We start from the raw sequence: 17297 nt of genomic DNA, 5'->3' as shown, positions 1-17297 counted from the left end.
CAGTTGCCATGGCAGCGGTAACCGACAGCACTTACTGGGAGTCTCAAGTCAATGATGAAACTGTCTGGATGCAGAGACTGTGATGCCTAACCTAGAGATGCTTTTCGCAGATACACTTTAGCTTTTACTGGATAAAAACTGCTGAGATGTTTCGACCCATAATTGGATGAAATCTGAACAAACCAAAATGTTAGGTAAACTCAACCTTGAATATTAACCCACCGGTTGGGTTTGTCCATATTTAACCAGCATGGCTTAAAACAAGCCCAGTGGTTTTACACTGTATGTTCGAATAATTCACAATAAAAGCTTGGAAAAGGAAATGGTCTACTCATTTTCAATGTTGAACTGTGTTATTGCCTTGACTGGGAATTGTTGGTGCATCCCTCTGTCATCTGTGTGCGTGCGCGTGGGCGCTGGAGCGCGCTGTGACGCTTCGATGGCATTTGGCTTGGCCCCATTCATTCAATGGTACCATTTAGAGATAAAGTTAGAAGTGACCAAACACATCAACGTTTTTCCTATTTAAGACGAGTAGTTATACGAGCAAGTTTGGTGGTACAAAATAAAACGTAGCGCTTTTCTAAGCGGGTTTAAAAGAGGAACTATATTTTATGGCGTAATAGCACTTTTGGGAGGACTTCGACTCGGCGCAGTAACACCCTCCCTCTCCCATTATGAGAGTGAGAAGGGGAGCGGACTTGTCAGGCGAGTCGAGGTACTCCCAAAAGTGCTATTACGCCATAAAATATAGTTCCTCTTTTAAATCCGCTTAGAAAAGCACTACGTTTTATTTTGTACCACCAAACTTGCTCGTATAACTACTCGTCTTAAATAGGAAAAACGTTGATGTGTTTGGTCACTTCTAACTTTATCTTTAGCCACCTAGTGGATAATACCGGTATTGCCACCTAGTGGATAATACCGGTATTGCGGAAAGACGGAAATACTCGTCATTGGCGGGGAAGCGTTTTCTCTTGATTGACGAGATATCTCGTCAATGGCGGGGAAAGAGTTAAACTTCACAAACAATGCAAGTCTCGGCTGAGAACACAGGAAATGTCGCGGAGATCTCGCAATGTTTCTTGCGGCCAAACGTGACTTCACAGTAAACAAACATGGCAAACGACGTACAAAAAGAAATGCCATTAATACAATAGACTACTTTTTTACATCTCTGATGTCCATCTCACTTTGTACTGTGCCTGCTGCGCCATGTAGTTGTTATGGTTTCATCATTCAACGGCTTGCTTTCTGATTGAGTATCGTTTTGTTTCATGTGACTATCTACAGCGTGTGTGCATTTGTCCTCGGCGTTTACCTCACACAACAAGATTTTTGACATTTTGCGATCGGAGGGGCCCTGATGTTCTTCCGATTTAGACGCTCTTAAAGTCGCCATGAAATTGAAAATGAAAAACTGTCATTTGTTCTGGAATATTGTGGGGTTTTTTACAAATAACTTATATGTGAGCTTCATTATATAAAAAATTGATGTGCCCTCATAATCTTTAATCAAAACGCAAATCTCATCCCCTCCTCAAAACGATCTCTCTTTACTTTCGGTCATATGGTACGGCAGGTGGCCAGGTCTGGGAAAAGATCGCAGCGATTAGCAATTAGCAAAATGACCCAACTTCAAACAATCCAATAGAGACCGAGCGCAGTTATGCTAATTTGAAAACCACGCCTACCGGGGGGAAAACAATCCAACCGTCTCCATTCACTTTGTATTGCGTCAGGATGCCTCCTTGTCATTTCTGGCTTATAACAAAAAACTGAATAATGCCTAAAAGCTGCTGTGTGACAAGGTGTACAGCTAACAAGCTTAAAATCCCAGAAATACTTTTTATAAGCTGTCGACCCCCAAAAACGAGCATTTAAAGACACAAAAGTGGATCGCCGATTATGTTTCCCTCCAGTGGGTGTAGTTCTAATAATAGTAGTACTATGAAAAGTTGCCTGTATCCATTTTTGTGTCTTAAAAGCCCATTTTTTTGGGTCGACACCCCCGGTGGGCGTGGTTTTCAGATTATGGCGCGTTGTGCTCTGTCTCTATCAGTTCTCGATGGACAATTTAAATCCAGCCCTGCCTTATTTTGATTTCAGAAGGCGGTTTCACTTGGATATACGCCACCACGGGGAAAAAAGACAATTGCTTCTTCCGTTTCATGGCGACTTTAACACATCGCAGGAAAATATGATAAGATAATCGGTTCAACCACGAAGAAGATCGGGACTTTACCTAGGATTGTCGTAAGGGGAAAAATCGGCCCAAATTCAGCCTGATTATCTTGTGGTGTGTACCCGGCATTAGGGGCGGGGCCATGCTTGGAGCCTCAGTGTGTCATCAAGCCACCGTTTAAGCCCCGCCCAAATAACCCTGAACACAGAATTGTGGAAAAGCTGTTTAACGGTCTAACTCCACAATTTAGTACTACATAGCTTACAGTCTTTGTAAGTGTTGTAAGTGCTTCAATAATACATTCATAACATTTATAATTATGTTTATAAACAATTATCTGAAAATGAATTTAGACTTTAATGTTCTGTCCAATACTTTTTGCTTTCCTCCCCTTTTTTCGTTCTGTTTGAGTGTCAAGTTTCTCTCAGGCAAAAATCAGATGGTCCTCACTGATGTCTGCGTTAGCCATATCAAAACAATAAAACGTCAACAGGACACCTTCCAGAACTACTAACTCACCTGTATACTATAGGGGGAATCCTCAGAGGGTCCTGTAGCCTTTGTATCTTGTTTGCATGTTTTGAAAAGAAAACGTATTTATAGTGAGAGATAATTTAAGTAGTTTTTTCTTTTTTTGGTCCGTCCTGATGTTCTCATCACCATAAATGTGTGTCGACAGTCATTATTGTTTAGATATAAATGAGCATGGTTTAATCCGACCACATTTTGTCTATCTTTTTTCTACATCTCCACAGTATCACCACTAAACTGGAGCGAGCTCTGGAGAAGGTCGCCCCTTTACTGAGGGAGATCTTTGTGGACTTTGCGCCGTTTCTGTCACGTACCCTGCTGGGTAGCCATGGCCAGGAATTGCTTATAGAAGGTACATACAGTATTGCGCTCTCTCTCTCTCTCTGTTTGTGGGGGTGTACATGGAGCTAGTTTGGCTATTTTTGAAATTCTCCGTATGTTTGTATGGCCGACCACATCCAGGCGATTTCTCACACACGCGGTTCACATGGCAGAACAGCTTCTCTTTGCACAGGAACTCACACTTCACACTCTGTTTGTGGTTGTTTTACGTTGCGGTCAAATCTCAGTGTCCATCCCTGCGCTCAAGGCTGGTTTGCTTAGACTCATGTTGCACCATATTGCAAGGCAGCTGAGTCGGTCATTTCATGAAAGATAAAATATACATTTCTTTGAACCTAGAACTCTGCTTTTCTTCAAATTATAACAGGCGGTTTTCTGTCTTCGCTGTATAACTTGATCCCCTCCACATTTGGAACTTCCACACAGTTTATGTCGACATGCTGGAGGTGTAAATTTCATGGGTATATTAGCTAAAACAGAAGGTTGTGTGTTTACTTAATTAAGCGGCTAATCATCTTCAAAGTCGACAGCTTAAAATAGGACAAAATATCAAATCTCCATTTATTCTACTTTACAGAGATGCTAAAATTAGCAATAAAATCCAAATGTACACTGCAAACAATGTTCTTGATGAGCAAAACGACCCAAGAAAATAAGTCTAGATTTTAGACCAAAGATATCAAATTTAAGTGATTTTGTGCATAAAAAAGCAAAAAAAAATCTGCCACTAAATCAAGAAAAATTTGCTTACCCCACTGGCAGTTTTTTTGCTTGTTTTATGCACAAAAAATCACTTAAATTTGATATTTTTGGTCTAAAAACTTACAGACTTATTTTCTTGGGTCGTTTTGCTCATCAAGAAAAAGCATCTTAATTTAAGAATTTTAAATATTTTTTACTGAAAACAAGACAATAATACTAAGATTTTTTTTCTTGAAAATCGTTTTTTGCAGTGTAACTTTCTTAGTATTTTGTCTTGTTTTCAGTAAAAATTAAAATGCTTTTTCTTTATGAGCAAAATGACCTAAGAAATTAATTCTTGTTTTTAGACAAAAAATATCAAATTTAAGTGAATTTGTGCTTAAAATAAAAAAAAATCTGGCAATGGGGTGAGAAAAAAAATCTTGAAATAAGTTTTCTTTTTTTCTTAAACATTTAATTCAAGCAAAATTTTCTCACCCTATTGGCAGATAATTTTGCTTGTTTTAAGTACAGTACAAATTCACTTAAATTGTTTAGTTTTTGTCTAAAAAATAGACTTATTTTCTTAGGTCATTTTGCTAATCAAGAAAATAAATTTTTGTTTAAGAATTTTTAGATATTCCTACTGAAAACAAGACCAAAATACTAAGTAAGAAAGTAATTTTTAACAGTGTGGTTAATGCACTGCAAAAAATGATTTTGAAGAAAATATTTCCTTAGTATTTTTGTGTTGTTCTCTGTAAAAATATCAAAAAATTCTTAAATTTAGATGCTTTTTTTAATGTTCAAAATGATCCAAGAAAATACGTCTAATTTTTAGACCAAAAATATCAAATTTAAGTGATTTTGTGCATAAAACAAGCAAAAAAATCTGCAAATGGGGTAAGCAAATTTTTCTTGATTTTTTTTAAATTTAGTGTTTGAGAAAAATGTTCAAGATTTCTTTCTTTTTTTTGCTTGTTTTATGCACAATATGCTCAATTTTTAGATATTTTTTTACTGAAAACAAGACAAAAATACTTAGACATTTTTTTCTTGAAATAATTTTTTGCAGTGTGGCTGATGTTATTTATCAAAAGAATACATAGCTACATTTGAATGGCCGTCAGAGCAGAAAGATAAGTTTTTGTCCCATACGGTGTAGTTACATCATCGACCAGCAGGGGATAACTGGACCCTGTGAACCACCCTAACATACCCTAACATTGATTGTATATTTTTGTGGGGTTTGTTTTTCCTTAACAGAATTAAATGCATCCCTCCATCTTATCATTTTTCATGCTGACCCCTGACTCGCTACCATTGGTTGTGCTTGTGCATTACCATGGTGATCCTCCCAAACAAACTCCCCATTACGGTCACTTTCTCAAGATGAATCCTCACCCTTCATTTATTTGTCCAATATGTTAACACCATCACCCCGTCCTGAGGCTGTGACCAAAAGAAGACATGTCTGTTTTCCCACCTCCTTCCTTTCCTCTCTTCCTCAACCTCTCACAGCTGAAATACTGTTCGCCTGTGCAAAAGCACCCTATTTACCCATAATTACCCTTCATCCATCACCCAATCCGGCACCAGGGGTCAAGCCCCTGTCCGACCCCCCCTTCTAGATACTCGTTCACAGGGGGCAATTATGCCCCGTTCACCCTCGGCCAGCCCCTCAGCCCTCGGAGTGCAAGTACGAGGCCCCTGGGCCGAACACTATGGCCCTTGTGAGAGCTGCCCGCCCAAGTCTGCGATGCTACGGTCTTCCGACAATGTCACATTCACATCAGGAAGGCTTAACCGGAAAGCTGGATGACTTACTGTTGAAATAAAAATGCATTTAGTTTGTCCAGCAGCGTGAGGCAGAGGTCAGTTTGCCACCTGACTTGGGAGCGACCCCGGTGGAGTGCCACAAAAACGGGGTCAAAGCCAAGGCCTCGTTTCAACCTCATAAACGAGACAGAGCGATTGTTGGGACTTGAACTCTCTTGGCCTCTGAAATATTGCGATCATAATCTAAGGACTGAATGGTTTAGAAGCAATCATTCATGGATGGTGGTGTTTAAATGGGTAGCTAGACAAGCTGAGCTGAATATAAAGCTCAAGTTATAGGGCCGTTTCACCACAGATAGTGTGCTTAATGGGCTTTATAGTTTGCTAAAGATTTTTACAGCGCTTGCTTGTACCCCTGTGCCAAATTTAGTAAATCTAACGCAATTAGTATTTAAAACAAGCAACAACAATGCCAGTGGTCTTAGAAAACTAAACTTAATTTAAAAAAATCTGTGAAAAATATGTAATCTTTTTAGACCTTGCAAAAATGGTTAAAAATAGGAAAAAATAAAAATAGCATGTTACTCTGAGACTTTTTTCAATCTTTCAATGCATTCACACTGATAACATGTTTGCAGCATTTATAAAACACTATGCTGGTTTTTATTTGATTGCATCATCAACAATATACTTGTTCGTGAAAATGTATTATTCGGTCTTCGGCCACATAGCAAAATAATTTTTCTTTTGCTATTTTCAGCTAAATTTTTTCGGTTGCCTGACATTTGATGAATCCCTGTTCTCAAATTGTATTCAGGGCATTTCAAACTTTTTACTAATAAAACCAAACAAAACTTTTTTTTTGTAGATGTTCTAGGGATGCACTGATATGGAAATTTTGGCCGATACCGATAACCGATAACTCTTTAAATTTGGGGGCCGATAAATATTCATATTATTTTCACAATGAAAAACTCGCAGACTGCGGACATCTTGTCTTTGCGCTAGATTAGCATACTCTTCTTAAGCCCACAACACGTGTCATCTTCGTGCTATGTCACAGAAAGCACCAATCAAAACTCCACATGGCCAGCAATGAGCAAGTGAAGAGGTTAAACAAACCAAAATAATCCATCATTTATCGGCTTTCATTTATTGGCCTAATTTTGCTATCAGACTGATAACCGATAATATTAAAAATAAGCAGTTATCGGCCGATAACGATATGTCGGCCGATATATCGTGCATCCCTAAGATGTTCTGATCACTATATATCTCTGCCTCTTTTTTTAACTTTTAGCTCTATCTTTATTGCTCTCTCTCTCTCATCCTCTCATCTTACTCTCATTAGTCTTGTCTGACTTTGCTGCCTTATGCAAACAAGCAATGCACATCATCTATGGCTACAGTTTTATGTTGATGCAGGTGCATTCGAGAAAGTTTGTCTTTGCATATATGTCTGGAAGTAATTACACGTCATTTACAATTACCTTGTTTACAAGTGAGGTTTTTCAACTGTATTTGATTATATTATATAAGTAACAAGCATTTTGTTTAACATTTTGTATATTATACTACAATGACATCTAAGGAAAAGGAAACTCAGTGTTCAGCTTTCTTTTTAGGGTTTCTTCTAAGCTTTCAGATATGAGTGAGACCATGGCATTGGCTTTTGATCTCACAATGGCATGCAGCACACGACCTTTGACCTCTCAAGAGACTATGCAGTGACCCCGAGCTGTTAGCCATCTGATTCATAACCCAAGAGACATTCGAACGATTTAACTTAAAACATAACTCATCAAAACCTTCTGTGACAGTTATTATGTTTAAGGACAGTTTAGTTGGTGTACTTCACTGCAAAAAAAATGAAAAATGTCAAATATCTAAAAATCTGCCAATTGGGTAAGAAAAAAACTTTTTTCTTAAACACAAACATTTGGTTATCACATTGGCAGATTTTTTTTTTTTTTGCTTTAAGCACAAATTTACTTTTTTTTGATTGTTTTGTCTAAAAACTAGACTTATTTTTTATTTGTACTAAAAACAAGACAAACATGCTAAGTAAGAAAGTCATTTTTTGCAGTGTGAGGAGTTTGTTTTCTTGAAGGCCATGTGGACTGAACCTCGCAGATGCAGGACTTATGATCATAATTATGTTGCATTGCAGGCAAAACAAACACAAAAATAAACAACAAGTGACTTTTGTAAACAAACACAATGTTTTATTTTGCATGTTTGTAATTATAGGAAAGCAAAGGGGCTGATTTGTGTGTTTTTCTATTTCTTCCGCTTTAGGTCTGGTGTGCATGAAGTCAAGCACCTCAGTAGTGGAGCTAGTTATGCTGTTATGCTCGCAGGTGAGATGACAACCTTTCTGTCTGTTTCTTTTTTTATCCCTTTTGATGCTCTCTGTTTTCTAATACTGTTATTTTTTTGGTCGAGCATCATAGCCTATTGGGTGATTCTCACGAAATCCAGACTTAGAAGGTGTCCATCAGATTTTTTTTAAAAGCCCTTGAAGCCAATTTTTTGCACATATAAGAATAAGGTCTGAATTTACTATAACCATTATTTTTAGAGGATTAAAAAAATATTTCCTATAGAATTATTTACATTTTTTAGATTATCATTATAAAAACTTGTCATTACCACAACATATGCATTTACAAACTCATGTTTTGGTAATGAGAACTAAAAAGTGTTCTAGGTACTATGACAAACAAAATTTAACTTTTTTCTGGAGAGAAAAAAATAACTGCTTACCTGGTAGCCATCTTGAGTGTCACAATCAATTAAGTCCCTTTCAACATTTTTTTTTTTTTTTTGAAAATGTTAGTTCCTTGAGAGCTTAAACAATGATTGAAAATTGTTGTGGAGGATGAGAAAATTGGTCTTGGACACATTTATATTCCTTATTATTGTCTCTACATTTACCAATGATCATCAAATACCACATGTTTCTTTACTGTAAATGTTTATAGTATAACATGCACTGAAGCTTTTTATTTTTTTTTATAAATATTTCCATGTCAAAGAACCCAAATCCAGTCATGGACACGTTGCGGTAATTAAAAATTTCCCCTTAAATGTGGAAAAACAACAAAATTGGTTTTTATGATGTCATTTGAAATCATGTGCAAAATAGTACGTGAAGAGATGTTTGTAACTCACTTCTTATTTTGATACTCTTACTTTGCATTAAATTTTTTTATCAAAATGTTTCATGAGACCTCATAAGTCTGATTTGGCAAGAATCACCCTATTATCTTCTTGTTTACCCAAAAGTGAACATTCTGTTATTATTTTCTTATAATATTTAAAACCTTTATGACTTTCTTCAGTGAAAAATAACAATAGAAATTTTGCAGAAATTGGGTGTTATGTCCCTCTCATTTAGGTCTCAGAGGTCTTAAATATTTGCATTGATAATTAAAGGCAATAACCAAGCACATAGTTTGACCTCTTCATTCTTCATGAGCATTTTATCTTGAATACTAAGTTGGTCTTTTCTAAGTTTTTCCTCTTATTGTGTTTCTGTAGATCCAATAATAGAGCATTTTGTTAGCAGCGTTAAAAGTCATGGGTTTGATTCCCAGGGTGCACTAATACAAATTTAAATACTGATAAAAATGTGTATTCACAAAAAATGCTTTTTTATTATTGGGTCAAATTCTCTGGGTTATTCGCTACGTTGAAAATAACCCATTATTTTTGGAGAGTACCTTGAATGCATTGTAAGGGGTCGATTACACAGAACACATTTATGGCAAGAGGCAGGCGCATTTTGAAGGTTTTTCAATGGGCATTGAGCAATGTGTCCGCTGTTTATCCACACCGAATGGCGGCCTCCTGCACCACGCGTTTTAAAGAGGCTGAATAGCGCCCAACATCATTCCCGTTTTTTCCACTGTCCAATCGTATGAGGGGAGAGGCGAGCTTTCTGTTGTGGTTTACAAGTTGCTTAAAACAACCGGACTTCACTCACTGAAGTGTAAACTGTCTTCTTTTTACAGTCTCTGCTAATATGACAGTTAAAGGCGGGGTGCATGATCTCTGAAAGCCAATGTTGATATTTGAAATCACCTAAACAAACACGCCCCCTCCCCCCCAATAGAATCTGGACCTTCTTTTGAGCCCCACTTAGGGCGCACTCACACTATCCAAACCAAACCGCGCTCGGGCGCGTTTGACCCCCAAAGCCTGGTTCGTTTGACTAGTGTGAGTGCTCTGTTCCGCGCCCGGGCGCGGATTGGTTAATCGCGCCGCGGCCAGGTTGCAGAGGTGGGCCGCATGCGTCAATATTTGACTGACAGAATAGCTACATTGGTGGTTGCCTAGCAATATAAAAAAACACAGTGCATTTTTTTAAAGTGACCAAAAAAGGCAGTGCGGCGTGCCTTGCATTTCCAAGCATTTAAAACGCAATTGGTGTCATCTCCTAAGTCGCTTTTGATAAAAACATCTTGCAAATGCATAAATGTAAAAGTAAATACACTTGGAATGTACTATTATTAAGTTAACAAATTTGAAATTAATCATGAAACAGTGCTACCTCTTCCCATAATTTCCTTCTTCAGCTGAAAATCGTTTTCCTGTAACCCCACCTCATGTAAACACACCACAATCGCTTTCCGTCCAAACCCCGCTGACATATTACAGATTCTGACCCCCGTAGTCCCTTGTTAAGCCTTTTCTTTCAAAAGGGTCAGGGTCCCGATGTTGTAGTCAGAGCAGGAGATATTTAACATACCTTCTGTCAGCCCATCACTCTTGCGCGGGGAGCCCATAAGGAAGCCATTACCTCAGCATCTCTTCTTCAAGATCCAGCCGGTCGGAGGGCTCGGCGGGGTGGGAGCTTTTAGTCGTTGAATGGCACCTCTGACTCTGTGAAGTTCGTGCCGCTAAACTCCTGGCCCGAGAGGGGAGCCGATCTGTACATTTGCTCTTAGTTTACCCTGACAGAAGCGGCGTCCTCCAGACAGAGTGGCGCACGTTTCTATCCTTATGTTCTCTTCTTCTCCTTTTGAAGATTTTAGCCCACCTTTCCCTCATTGCATTGAACGTTTGGATTGTTTTGGATGTTTTTTCCTGGTATCTTTTTTTACGACGGATGTTTGCTTTGTTGCTGGTTGGATTTATTGCAGACTGATGCATCACTTTGAGAGTTCCTGGTTTTCTTTTCCTCCGCCCCTGCTAGAGATATAATGTTACTGGTGCTCCAGAGCTCCTGCCATACGGATATCCCTTAGTAGAAACAGGCTGATATATCGATTGACCAAAGAGGCAATGAAACCGAAGCATGGGCCCAAAACAGCTCTCAAATGTACGAAAGTATGGAGCTGAAACCTGTATGATGTGATTTAAAAGACGTTCCCTAGCAAGAGAGGCCTTGATAAACAAAGACCTTAAACCTTTAGATGAGGGAGCGAGCAAGGGAGCATTTTGAAAGAGAAGCATCCGTAGTCCCAGAATGTTTCTCTTTTGTAGTATGCAAAACGTACTGTGTCACAGTACTCAATTTTCATGATACACCAAGTGAATGATACCCAAATGTATTTAAAGAGTTTCTAAAGGGTGCAACCAGTTAACATTTTGCTATCCTATAGGTCCACTGGAGATGAAGAGATAATAAAATGGCGCTAAACTGTGTGCCAGGTCCTTTGTATTTTTGTGTACAGTAAGTGCTGTACACTTTATAAATGCTGGGTTGCTTCAACCCATGGTTGGAAAAAAAGGGTCAAACCCAACCACTGGATTAAATGAATCTAGAAAATGTCCATATTTAGAAAATAACCCAACGTTCATTTAAACCCATGGTTGAGTTTGTTCCAATTTTACTTGAAGTCGCCATGAAACGGAAGTAGCGATTGCCTTATTTTCCCCGTGGTGACGTATATCCGAATGAAACGGCTTCTGGAATGAAATAAGGCAGGGCTGGATTTGAATTTTTCCATCGAGAACTGATTGGATCATTAGAAGTTGGGTCATGTTGTTAATTGCTAATTGCTGCGATCTTTTCCCGGACCCCGCCAACCTGCCATATCATTTGACTGAAAGAGAGATCGTTTCGGGGAGGAGATTTGAGTTTTTGATTAAAGATTATGAGCTCACACGAATTTTTTAAAAGTTAAAACACCAAGCATAAGTTCATTTAGACCCATGGTTGAGTTTGTTCCAATTTTATTTAATGAAACAACAATAAAATTGAAGAAACAACCCATAAACTTGTGAATGAATTGTATTTTTGATCAAAACCCAAATAAAGTAAATAGTTTCCCAGGCAGCAGATGACTTCGGGCCTGATCTGGGTGGGATCCACACCGGAGCTGCTCACTTCGGCACGGATTTGGTGCAGATCCGGCCCAGCGTCGTTTGCTGTCTGGGTAATTAGAAAATTAGAAAACGACCCAAGCATGGGTTAAAACATCAAGCATAATTCATTTAGACTCATGGTTAAGTTTGTTCCAATTTTACTTAATGAAACAACATAAAATTGAAGAAACAACCCATAAACTTGTAAATGAATTGTTTTTTAATCAAAACCCAAATAAAGTAAATAGTTTCCCAGGCAGCAGACGACTTCGGGCCAGATCCACACCGGAGCTGCTCACTTCGGCACGGATTTGGTGGAGATCCAGCCCAGCGTCGTTTGCTGTCTGGGTAATTAGAAAATTAGAAAATGACCCAACCATGGGTTAAAACACCAAGCATAAGTTCATTTAGACCCATGGTTGAGTTTGTTCGAAGTTTTCTTAATGAAACAACATAAAATTGAAGAAACAACCCACAAACTTGTAAATAAATTGTACTTTTTTATCAAAACCCAAATAAAGTAAATAGTTTCCCGCGGGCAGCAGACGACTTTGGGCCGGATCTGGGTCGGATCCACACCGGAGCTGCTCACTTCGGCACGGATTTGGTGCAGATCCGGCCCAGCGTCGTTTGCTGTCTGAGTAATTGTTATAAAACAAAGTTTTAAAACAAAGTTTTAAAACACATAGGACATAGAATAAACATCAAGGATCAAGAAGTTCGTTATCAAATTTAGGAATTCACATTTAGACCGTTTAAGATTTTAACAATTTTTCATCTGAACATTTAATTTAACTTTTGGGCTTTCTTGATATTGTCTTTTTTTTTGTCTTCTTCCCTTTCTGTCTTCGCTGTGTGACCTCTTGAATATATAAATGAATATATGCTTGGTGCACATCCGAACACAGTCCACAACTTCAAGGAGACATCCTCACCATGACCCCAACAACCTCGAGACGTTCCTCTTCTCATCTCCGCGCTAATGCGCACAGACAGCAGGACGCTCACCACTCGTGACCCCGCGCCACGCTTTGTTTTGCCAACTGTCACTTTTATGAATAAATTAGCGATAATCATCTTGTACTTTTTTATTTATGCCTCCTAATCAACACAATTCATCCAAGGGCTCCGACAGCCAGCATTTCTATCTATTCAGGCATCGGCGGGTGTGCCGGAGGTCAGCCAGTACTGTTTCGTGTAGCAGCTTAAACGTACATTAAGGATGTAGCGTGGAGCCGAAGAGATTTACCGATAGACGGCCTCCAGATGTCGGGAGCAGCCCAGAACAGATAAAAGCGAAGCGCTCTCCCTGTCTCCTGACAGGTCGGATTGAGATATTGAAAAGAGCCAAGTAGGGAAAAGTGGCATGATGGGAAATAACTGGGTGCACAACTTAAGCACTAATGGTTTTTTTGTGTGTACATATTTTGGCTTAAATTGAAAATAGTAAATTTCATTAACTTAGAAAGCAAATTTGAATAAACTTAATAATGTTTCGCTGAGACATTAAAAAAATTGTAAAAATGTAATTTAATTGAATTTCTTTCATAATATTAATAATAGCTCTGAATTAAATATAAACATAAAAGGTAAAAAAATACCCACAATAATCATTTACTGTAGCATCACTGTAATACAAATCCAGCTTTCATGATAAACTGCTCTTCTAGGTGGTTTAGTTGGTTTAATCATCTTAACATAACTGGAAAACTAGGCTGTGGGAACTTCAGATAAACTCTTCTTGTCAGCTTTTTCCTCTGTACGTTTTTCATAGCAGGCCGGAAACCCTCTCCTCTTTTACATGAGAGATTGCGTTACCCCTTCTAGAGGTACTTGTCATCACTAATGCACATCACATGAGCAGCATCCTCATCAGAGCCTCCCAAATCCCCCTACAATCACACCCACCTCCCCCTTGGGACCTCATTCTTTTGCTTGAAGTAAAGCCTCGCTGTGCCCGTTTCAAGTGCGAAGGCTATTCGAGAAGAGACAGCAGAGTGCGTTTGGCTCGGGTGTCTTGGAGGAGGCTGAGGTCATTTCTTGGCAAGCCAGTGTAGCCCCACATCTGCATCTATTTCCTTATTTATTTTTGTCACGTGGGTATTGCTCTATTTGAGCAGAGGCTAGTGAATGGGAGCCCAAATTGTGAGGAGCCACCCGACTGCAGAGTTGATAATTATTAAGTGAGGTATGAGTGAGTGAGAAGTGCGTGTGTGTGTGTGTGAGAGAGAGAGAGAGAGAGAGAGAGAGAGAGAGACTGGGTCAGTTTCAACATTTGGAGACCAGATGCAGAGTGTCTCTTTTTGGCTCAGAAAGAGGTAGTGAAGATGCTCACTTTGGTTGTGTTTATGAAAACTATGAAATGCACATTTTATTTTACTCAAAGCTGGTGTATTCCCTCAGAAAACATAATTGTATTGTGCTTTTAAATTATGCATATACACTCACCTAAAGGATTATTAGGAACACCATACTAATACTGGGTTTGACCCCCTTTCGCCTTCAGAACTGCCTTAATTGTACGTGGCATTGATTCAACAATTCTTTAGAAATGTTGACCCATATTGATAGGATAGCATCTTCCAGTCGAAGGAGATGTGTGGGACGCATCAGAGGATGGGTACATGGTGGTCATAAAGGGATGGACATGGTCAGAAACAATGCTCAGGTAGGCCTTAGCATTTAAATGATGCCCAATTGGCACTAAGGGGCCCTAAAGTGTGCCAAGGAAACATCATCCACACTATTATACCACCACCACCAGCCTGCACAGTGGTAACAAGGGATGATGGATCCATGTTCTCATTCCGTTTACACCAAATTCTGACTCTACCATCTGAATGTCTCAACAGACATCGAGACTTATCAGACCAGGCAGCATTTTTCCAGTCTTCAATTGTCCAATTCTGGTGAGCTCGTGCAAATTGTAGCCTTTTTTCCTATTTGTAGTAGAGATAGGTGGTACCCGGTGGAGTCTTCTGCTGTTGTAGCCCATCCGCCTCAAAGTTGTGCGTGTTGTGGCTTCACAAATGCTTTGCTGCATACCTCGGTTGTAACGAGTGGTTATTTCAGTCAAAGTTGCTCTTCTATCAGCTTGAATCAGTCTGCCCATTCTCATCTGACCTCTAGCATCAACAAGGCATTTTCACCCACAGGACTGCCGCATACTGGATGTTTTTCCCTTTTCACACTATTCTTTGTAAACCCTAGAAATGGGTTTGCGTGAAAATCCCAGTAACTGAGCAGATTGTGACATACTCAGACTGACCCGTCTGGCACCAACAACCATGCCACGCTCAAAATTGCTTAAATCACCTTTCTTTCCCATTCTGACATTCAGTTTGGAGTTCAGGAGATTTTCTTAACCAGGACCACACCCCTAAATGCATTCAAGCAACTGCCATGTGATTGGTTGATTAGATAAATGCATTAATGAGAAATTGAACAGGTGTTCCTAATAATCCTTTAGGTGAGTGTACTGTACTGTAGTCAATGTTGAATCTTATAATCTCACCATTCCCCTTTACTGAAATCAGCACTATCAACATTTCAAAAGAATGTGATTTTTGAATAATCTAATGGTGCGATGGTGCAGAATTGACACTTTTTTTGGCTGTACTGTTCCTTTAAGAACAGCAAGATCTTTAGCTATGCTATGTAGATGCAAACCTCAAATCAGCAAGAAAGAGGCCATGTTTCCCAGCATTCCCAATCATCACTTATGGCTTCATTCGCATCCATCCCTGTAGCTTTCTTCTCACTTCAGGGCAGGGGGATATTTTTCAGGTCCGTTTTTTTCTTTGCCCTCTCTTCTTTTGAACTCCAACCCGGTTCTCGCTCGTTCCCCCAACTCGAACCTTTGAGAGTAAACTGAAAACCGACAAGATTTTCCCATAGTGAGACGCGAGCCTTTTAATCATCTCCAGACCCACGTTGTGTGAAAGGCTTTGAAAGAGAGTCCGAGAAACTCAGTGAGGGCGTGAGACATTCCCCGAGGCCTCTGCGGGACTCGGGGCGATGCGAAAGGGCTGGTCTGGAGACGCGGGTTTTCGGTGATCTGTCACTGGGTGCTCACAGGGAGGAAATGGCTGTGTTTAAGGGGCAAGAGGATATAGTTTCATACAGCAATTACGTCTCTCCTGTGTTTACGGATCTGTTTGCAGAGGAAGAAAAGATGCTTGTGCACGCATGGGATTTTTTTGACTTGGACTCTCTGCCTATATGAGACCTCAAAAGCGTATTCGCTTACTCAGACACATAGCAATCCAATTTATTGAGATTGCTATCACTAAATATTTCCTTTAGGCTTATCGTCAGTCTTTAGAAGAGGTGTATTTGTGATGCTATTGGTTGTGTTTTCATTTGTTTAAATATCAATGTGTTCTTATATTGTTTGTATTATTCTTCAAATAAGATCCAAAGTTGCTATTATTTGAATTCATTGGCTCCCACTGAAAAATAATAAATTTCTAATTTTTTTCACTATAAGGCTATACCGCATGAATATTTAACAAACAAAAATGTTACTGCAATCCACAAAAAATTTTTTTTTTATATAGAAATATATATTTTTCTTTGTTTCAGGAGTGGCAGAACTCCATACAGAAGAATGCTGGCTTGGCTTTTATTGAACTTATCAATGAGGGAAGGTAAAATCTCAATATTCATCACTAGTAGCACAGATCAATGTTCGCTTATGTCACTTCAAGTTTGTTATCTGCTGGTCTTGGCTGTTTAGTTACCATGGCTTCTATATATTGGAAATTCTCTGTATGCTACACTCCTGTTCTTATAAAGGAAAACACCACCGTTTTCAATATTTTACTATGTTTTTACCTCAACTTAGATGAATTAATACATACCTATATTTTTTCAATGTGTGCACTTTAAGTCTTTGTACAGCGCTTCTAGCCTCATTCATTCCTATAGGTCCAAACAAAAGTTTTATTTTGTGCCACCATACTTACTCGTGTATCTACTCATGTAAAAGTCTTTAAATATGGAAAACATGGAAGTGTTTCTAAATTCATCCCTGTTTGGAGCCATAGCAATGAATGAAGCTATGCTAAAATGCTAACACATTCACAAGGCGCTGTACAAAGATTGAAAGTGCACGCATTGAAAAAAGATAGGTATGTATTAATTCATCTAAGTTGAGGTAAGAACATAGTAAAATATTGAAAAATTAAGTGTTTTTCTTTAACGGCCTTTTTCATGTAACCTGGAAAGGCATGTCTGGTTTCATATACTTGTCATCTGTCATATTCCTTGACTAAATGTAGAATAGTCTTAAGAAAATGACCCATTGTTTGAGTACAAGTTTTTTTTTACAAAAAGTTGCTTTGCGACAATGCAACATTGAAACAAACTATCTATATAAATACTATAATATCATTCGTTAAATATAAAAATATTATGGCTAATTTTTTTATTTTTTAAATTTTTTATGGCTAAATTACTTAAA

The 17297-nt window shown here is 38.7% G+C and overlaps 1 protein-coding gene across 2 annotated transcripts in view; it reads left to right on the top strand.

Moving 5' to 3' along the window:
• Positions 1 to 17297, top strand: part of nbeab (neurobeachin b) — a 359639-nt gene that overhangs the window by 187663 nt on the left and 154679 nt on the right. For both annotated transcript variants that reach the window (XM_055196954.2, XM_055196955.2), the window contains 3 exons: positions 2941 to 3068; positions 7817 to 7878; positions 16418 to 16482. In XM_055196954.2, coding sequence (XP_055052929.2) covers positions 2941 to 3068; positions 7817 to 7878; positions 16418 to 16482 — 255 coding nt within the window. The remainder of the gene's footprint in view (positions 1 to 2940; positions 3069 to 7816; positions 7879 to 16417; positions 16483 to 17297) is intronic.

Source organism: Misgurnus anguillicaudatus, chromosome 24, assembly GCF_027580225.2.
Source record: "Misgurnus anguillicaudatus chromosome 24, ASM2758022v2, whole genome shotgun sequence".
In the NCBI taxonomy this organism is placed as follows: domain Eukaryota; kingdom Metazoa; phylum Chordata; class Actinopteri; order Cypriniformes; family Cobitidae; genus Misgurnus; species Misgurnus anguillicaudatus.
The sequence above is the reverse complement of the archived record's forward strand: the minus strand, read 5'-3'. Positions and strand labels throughout refer to the sequence as shown.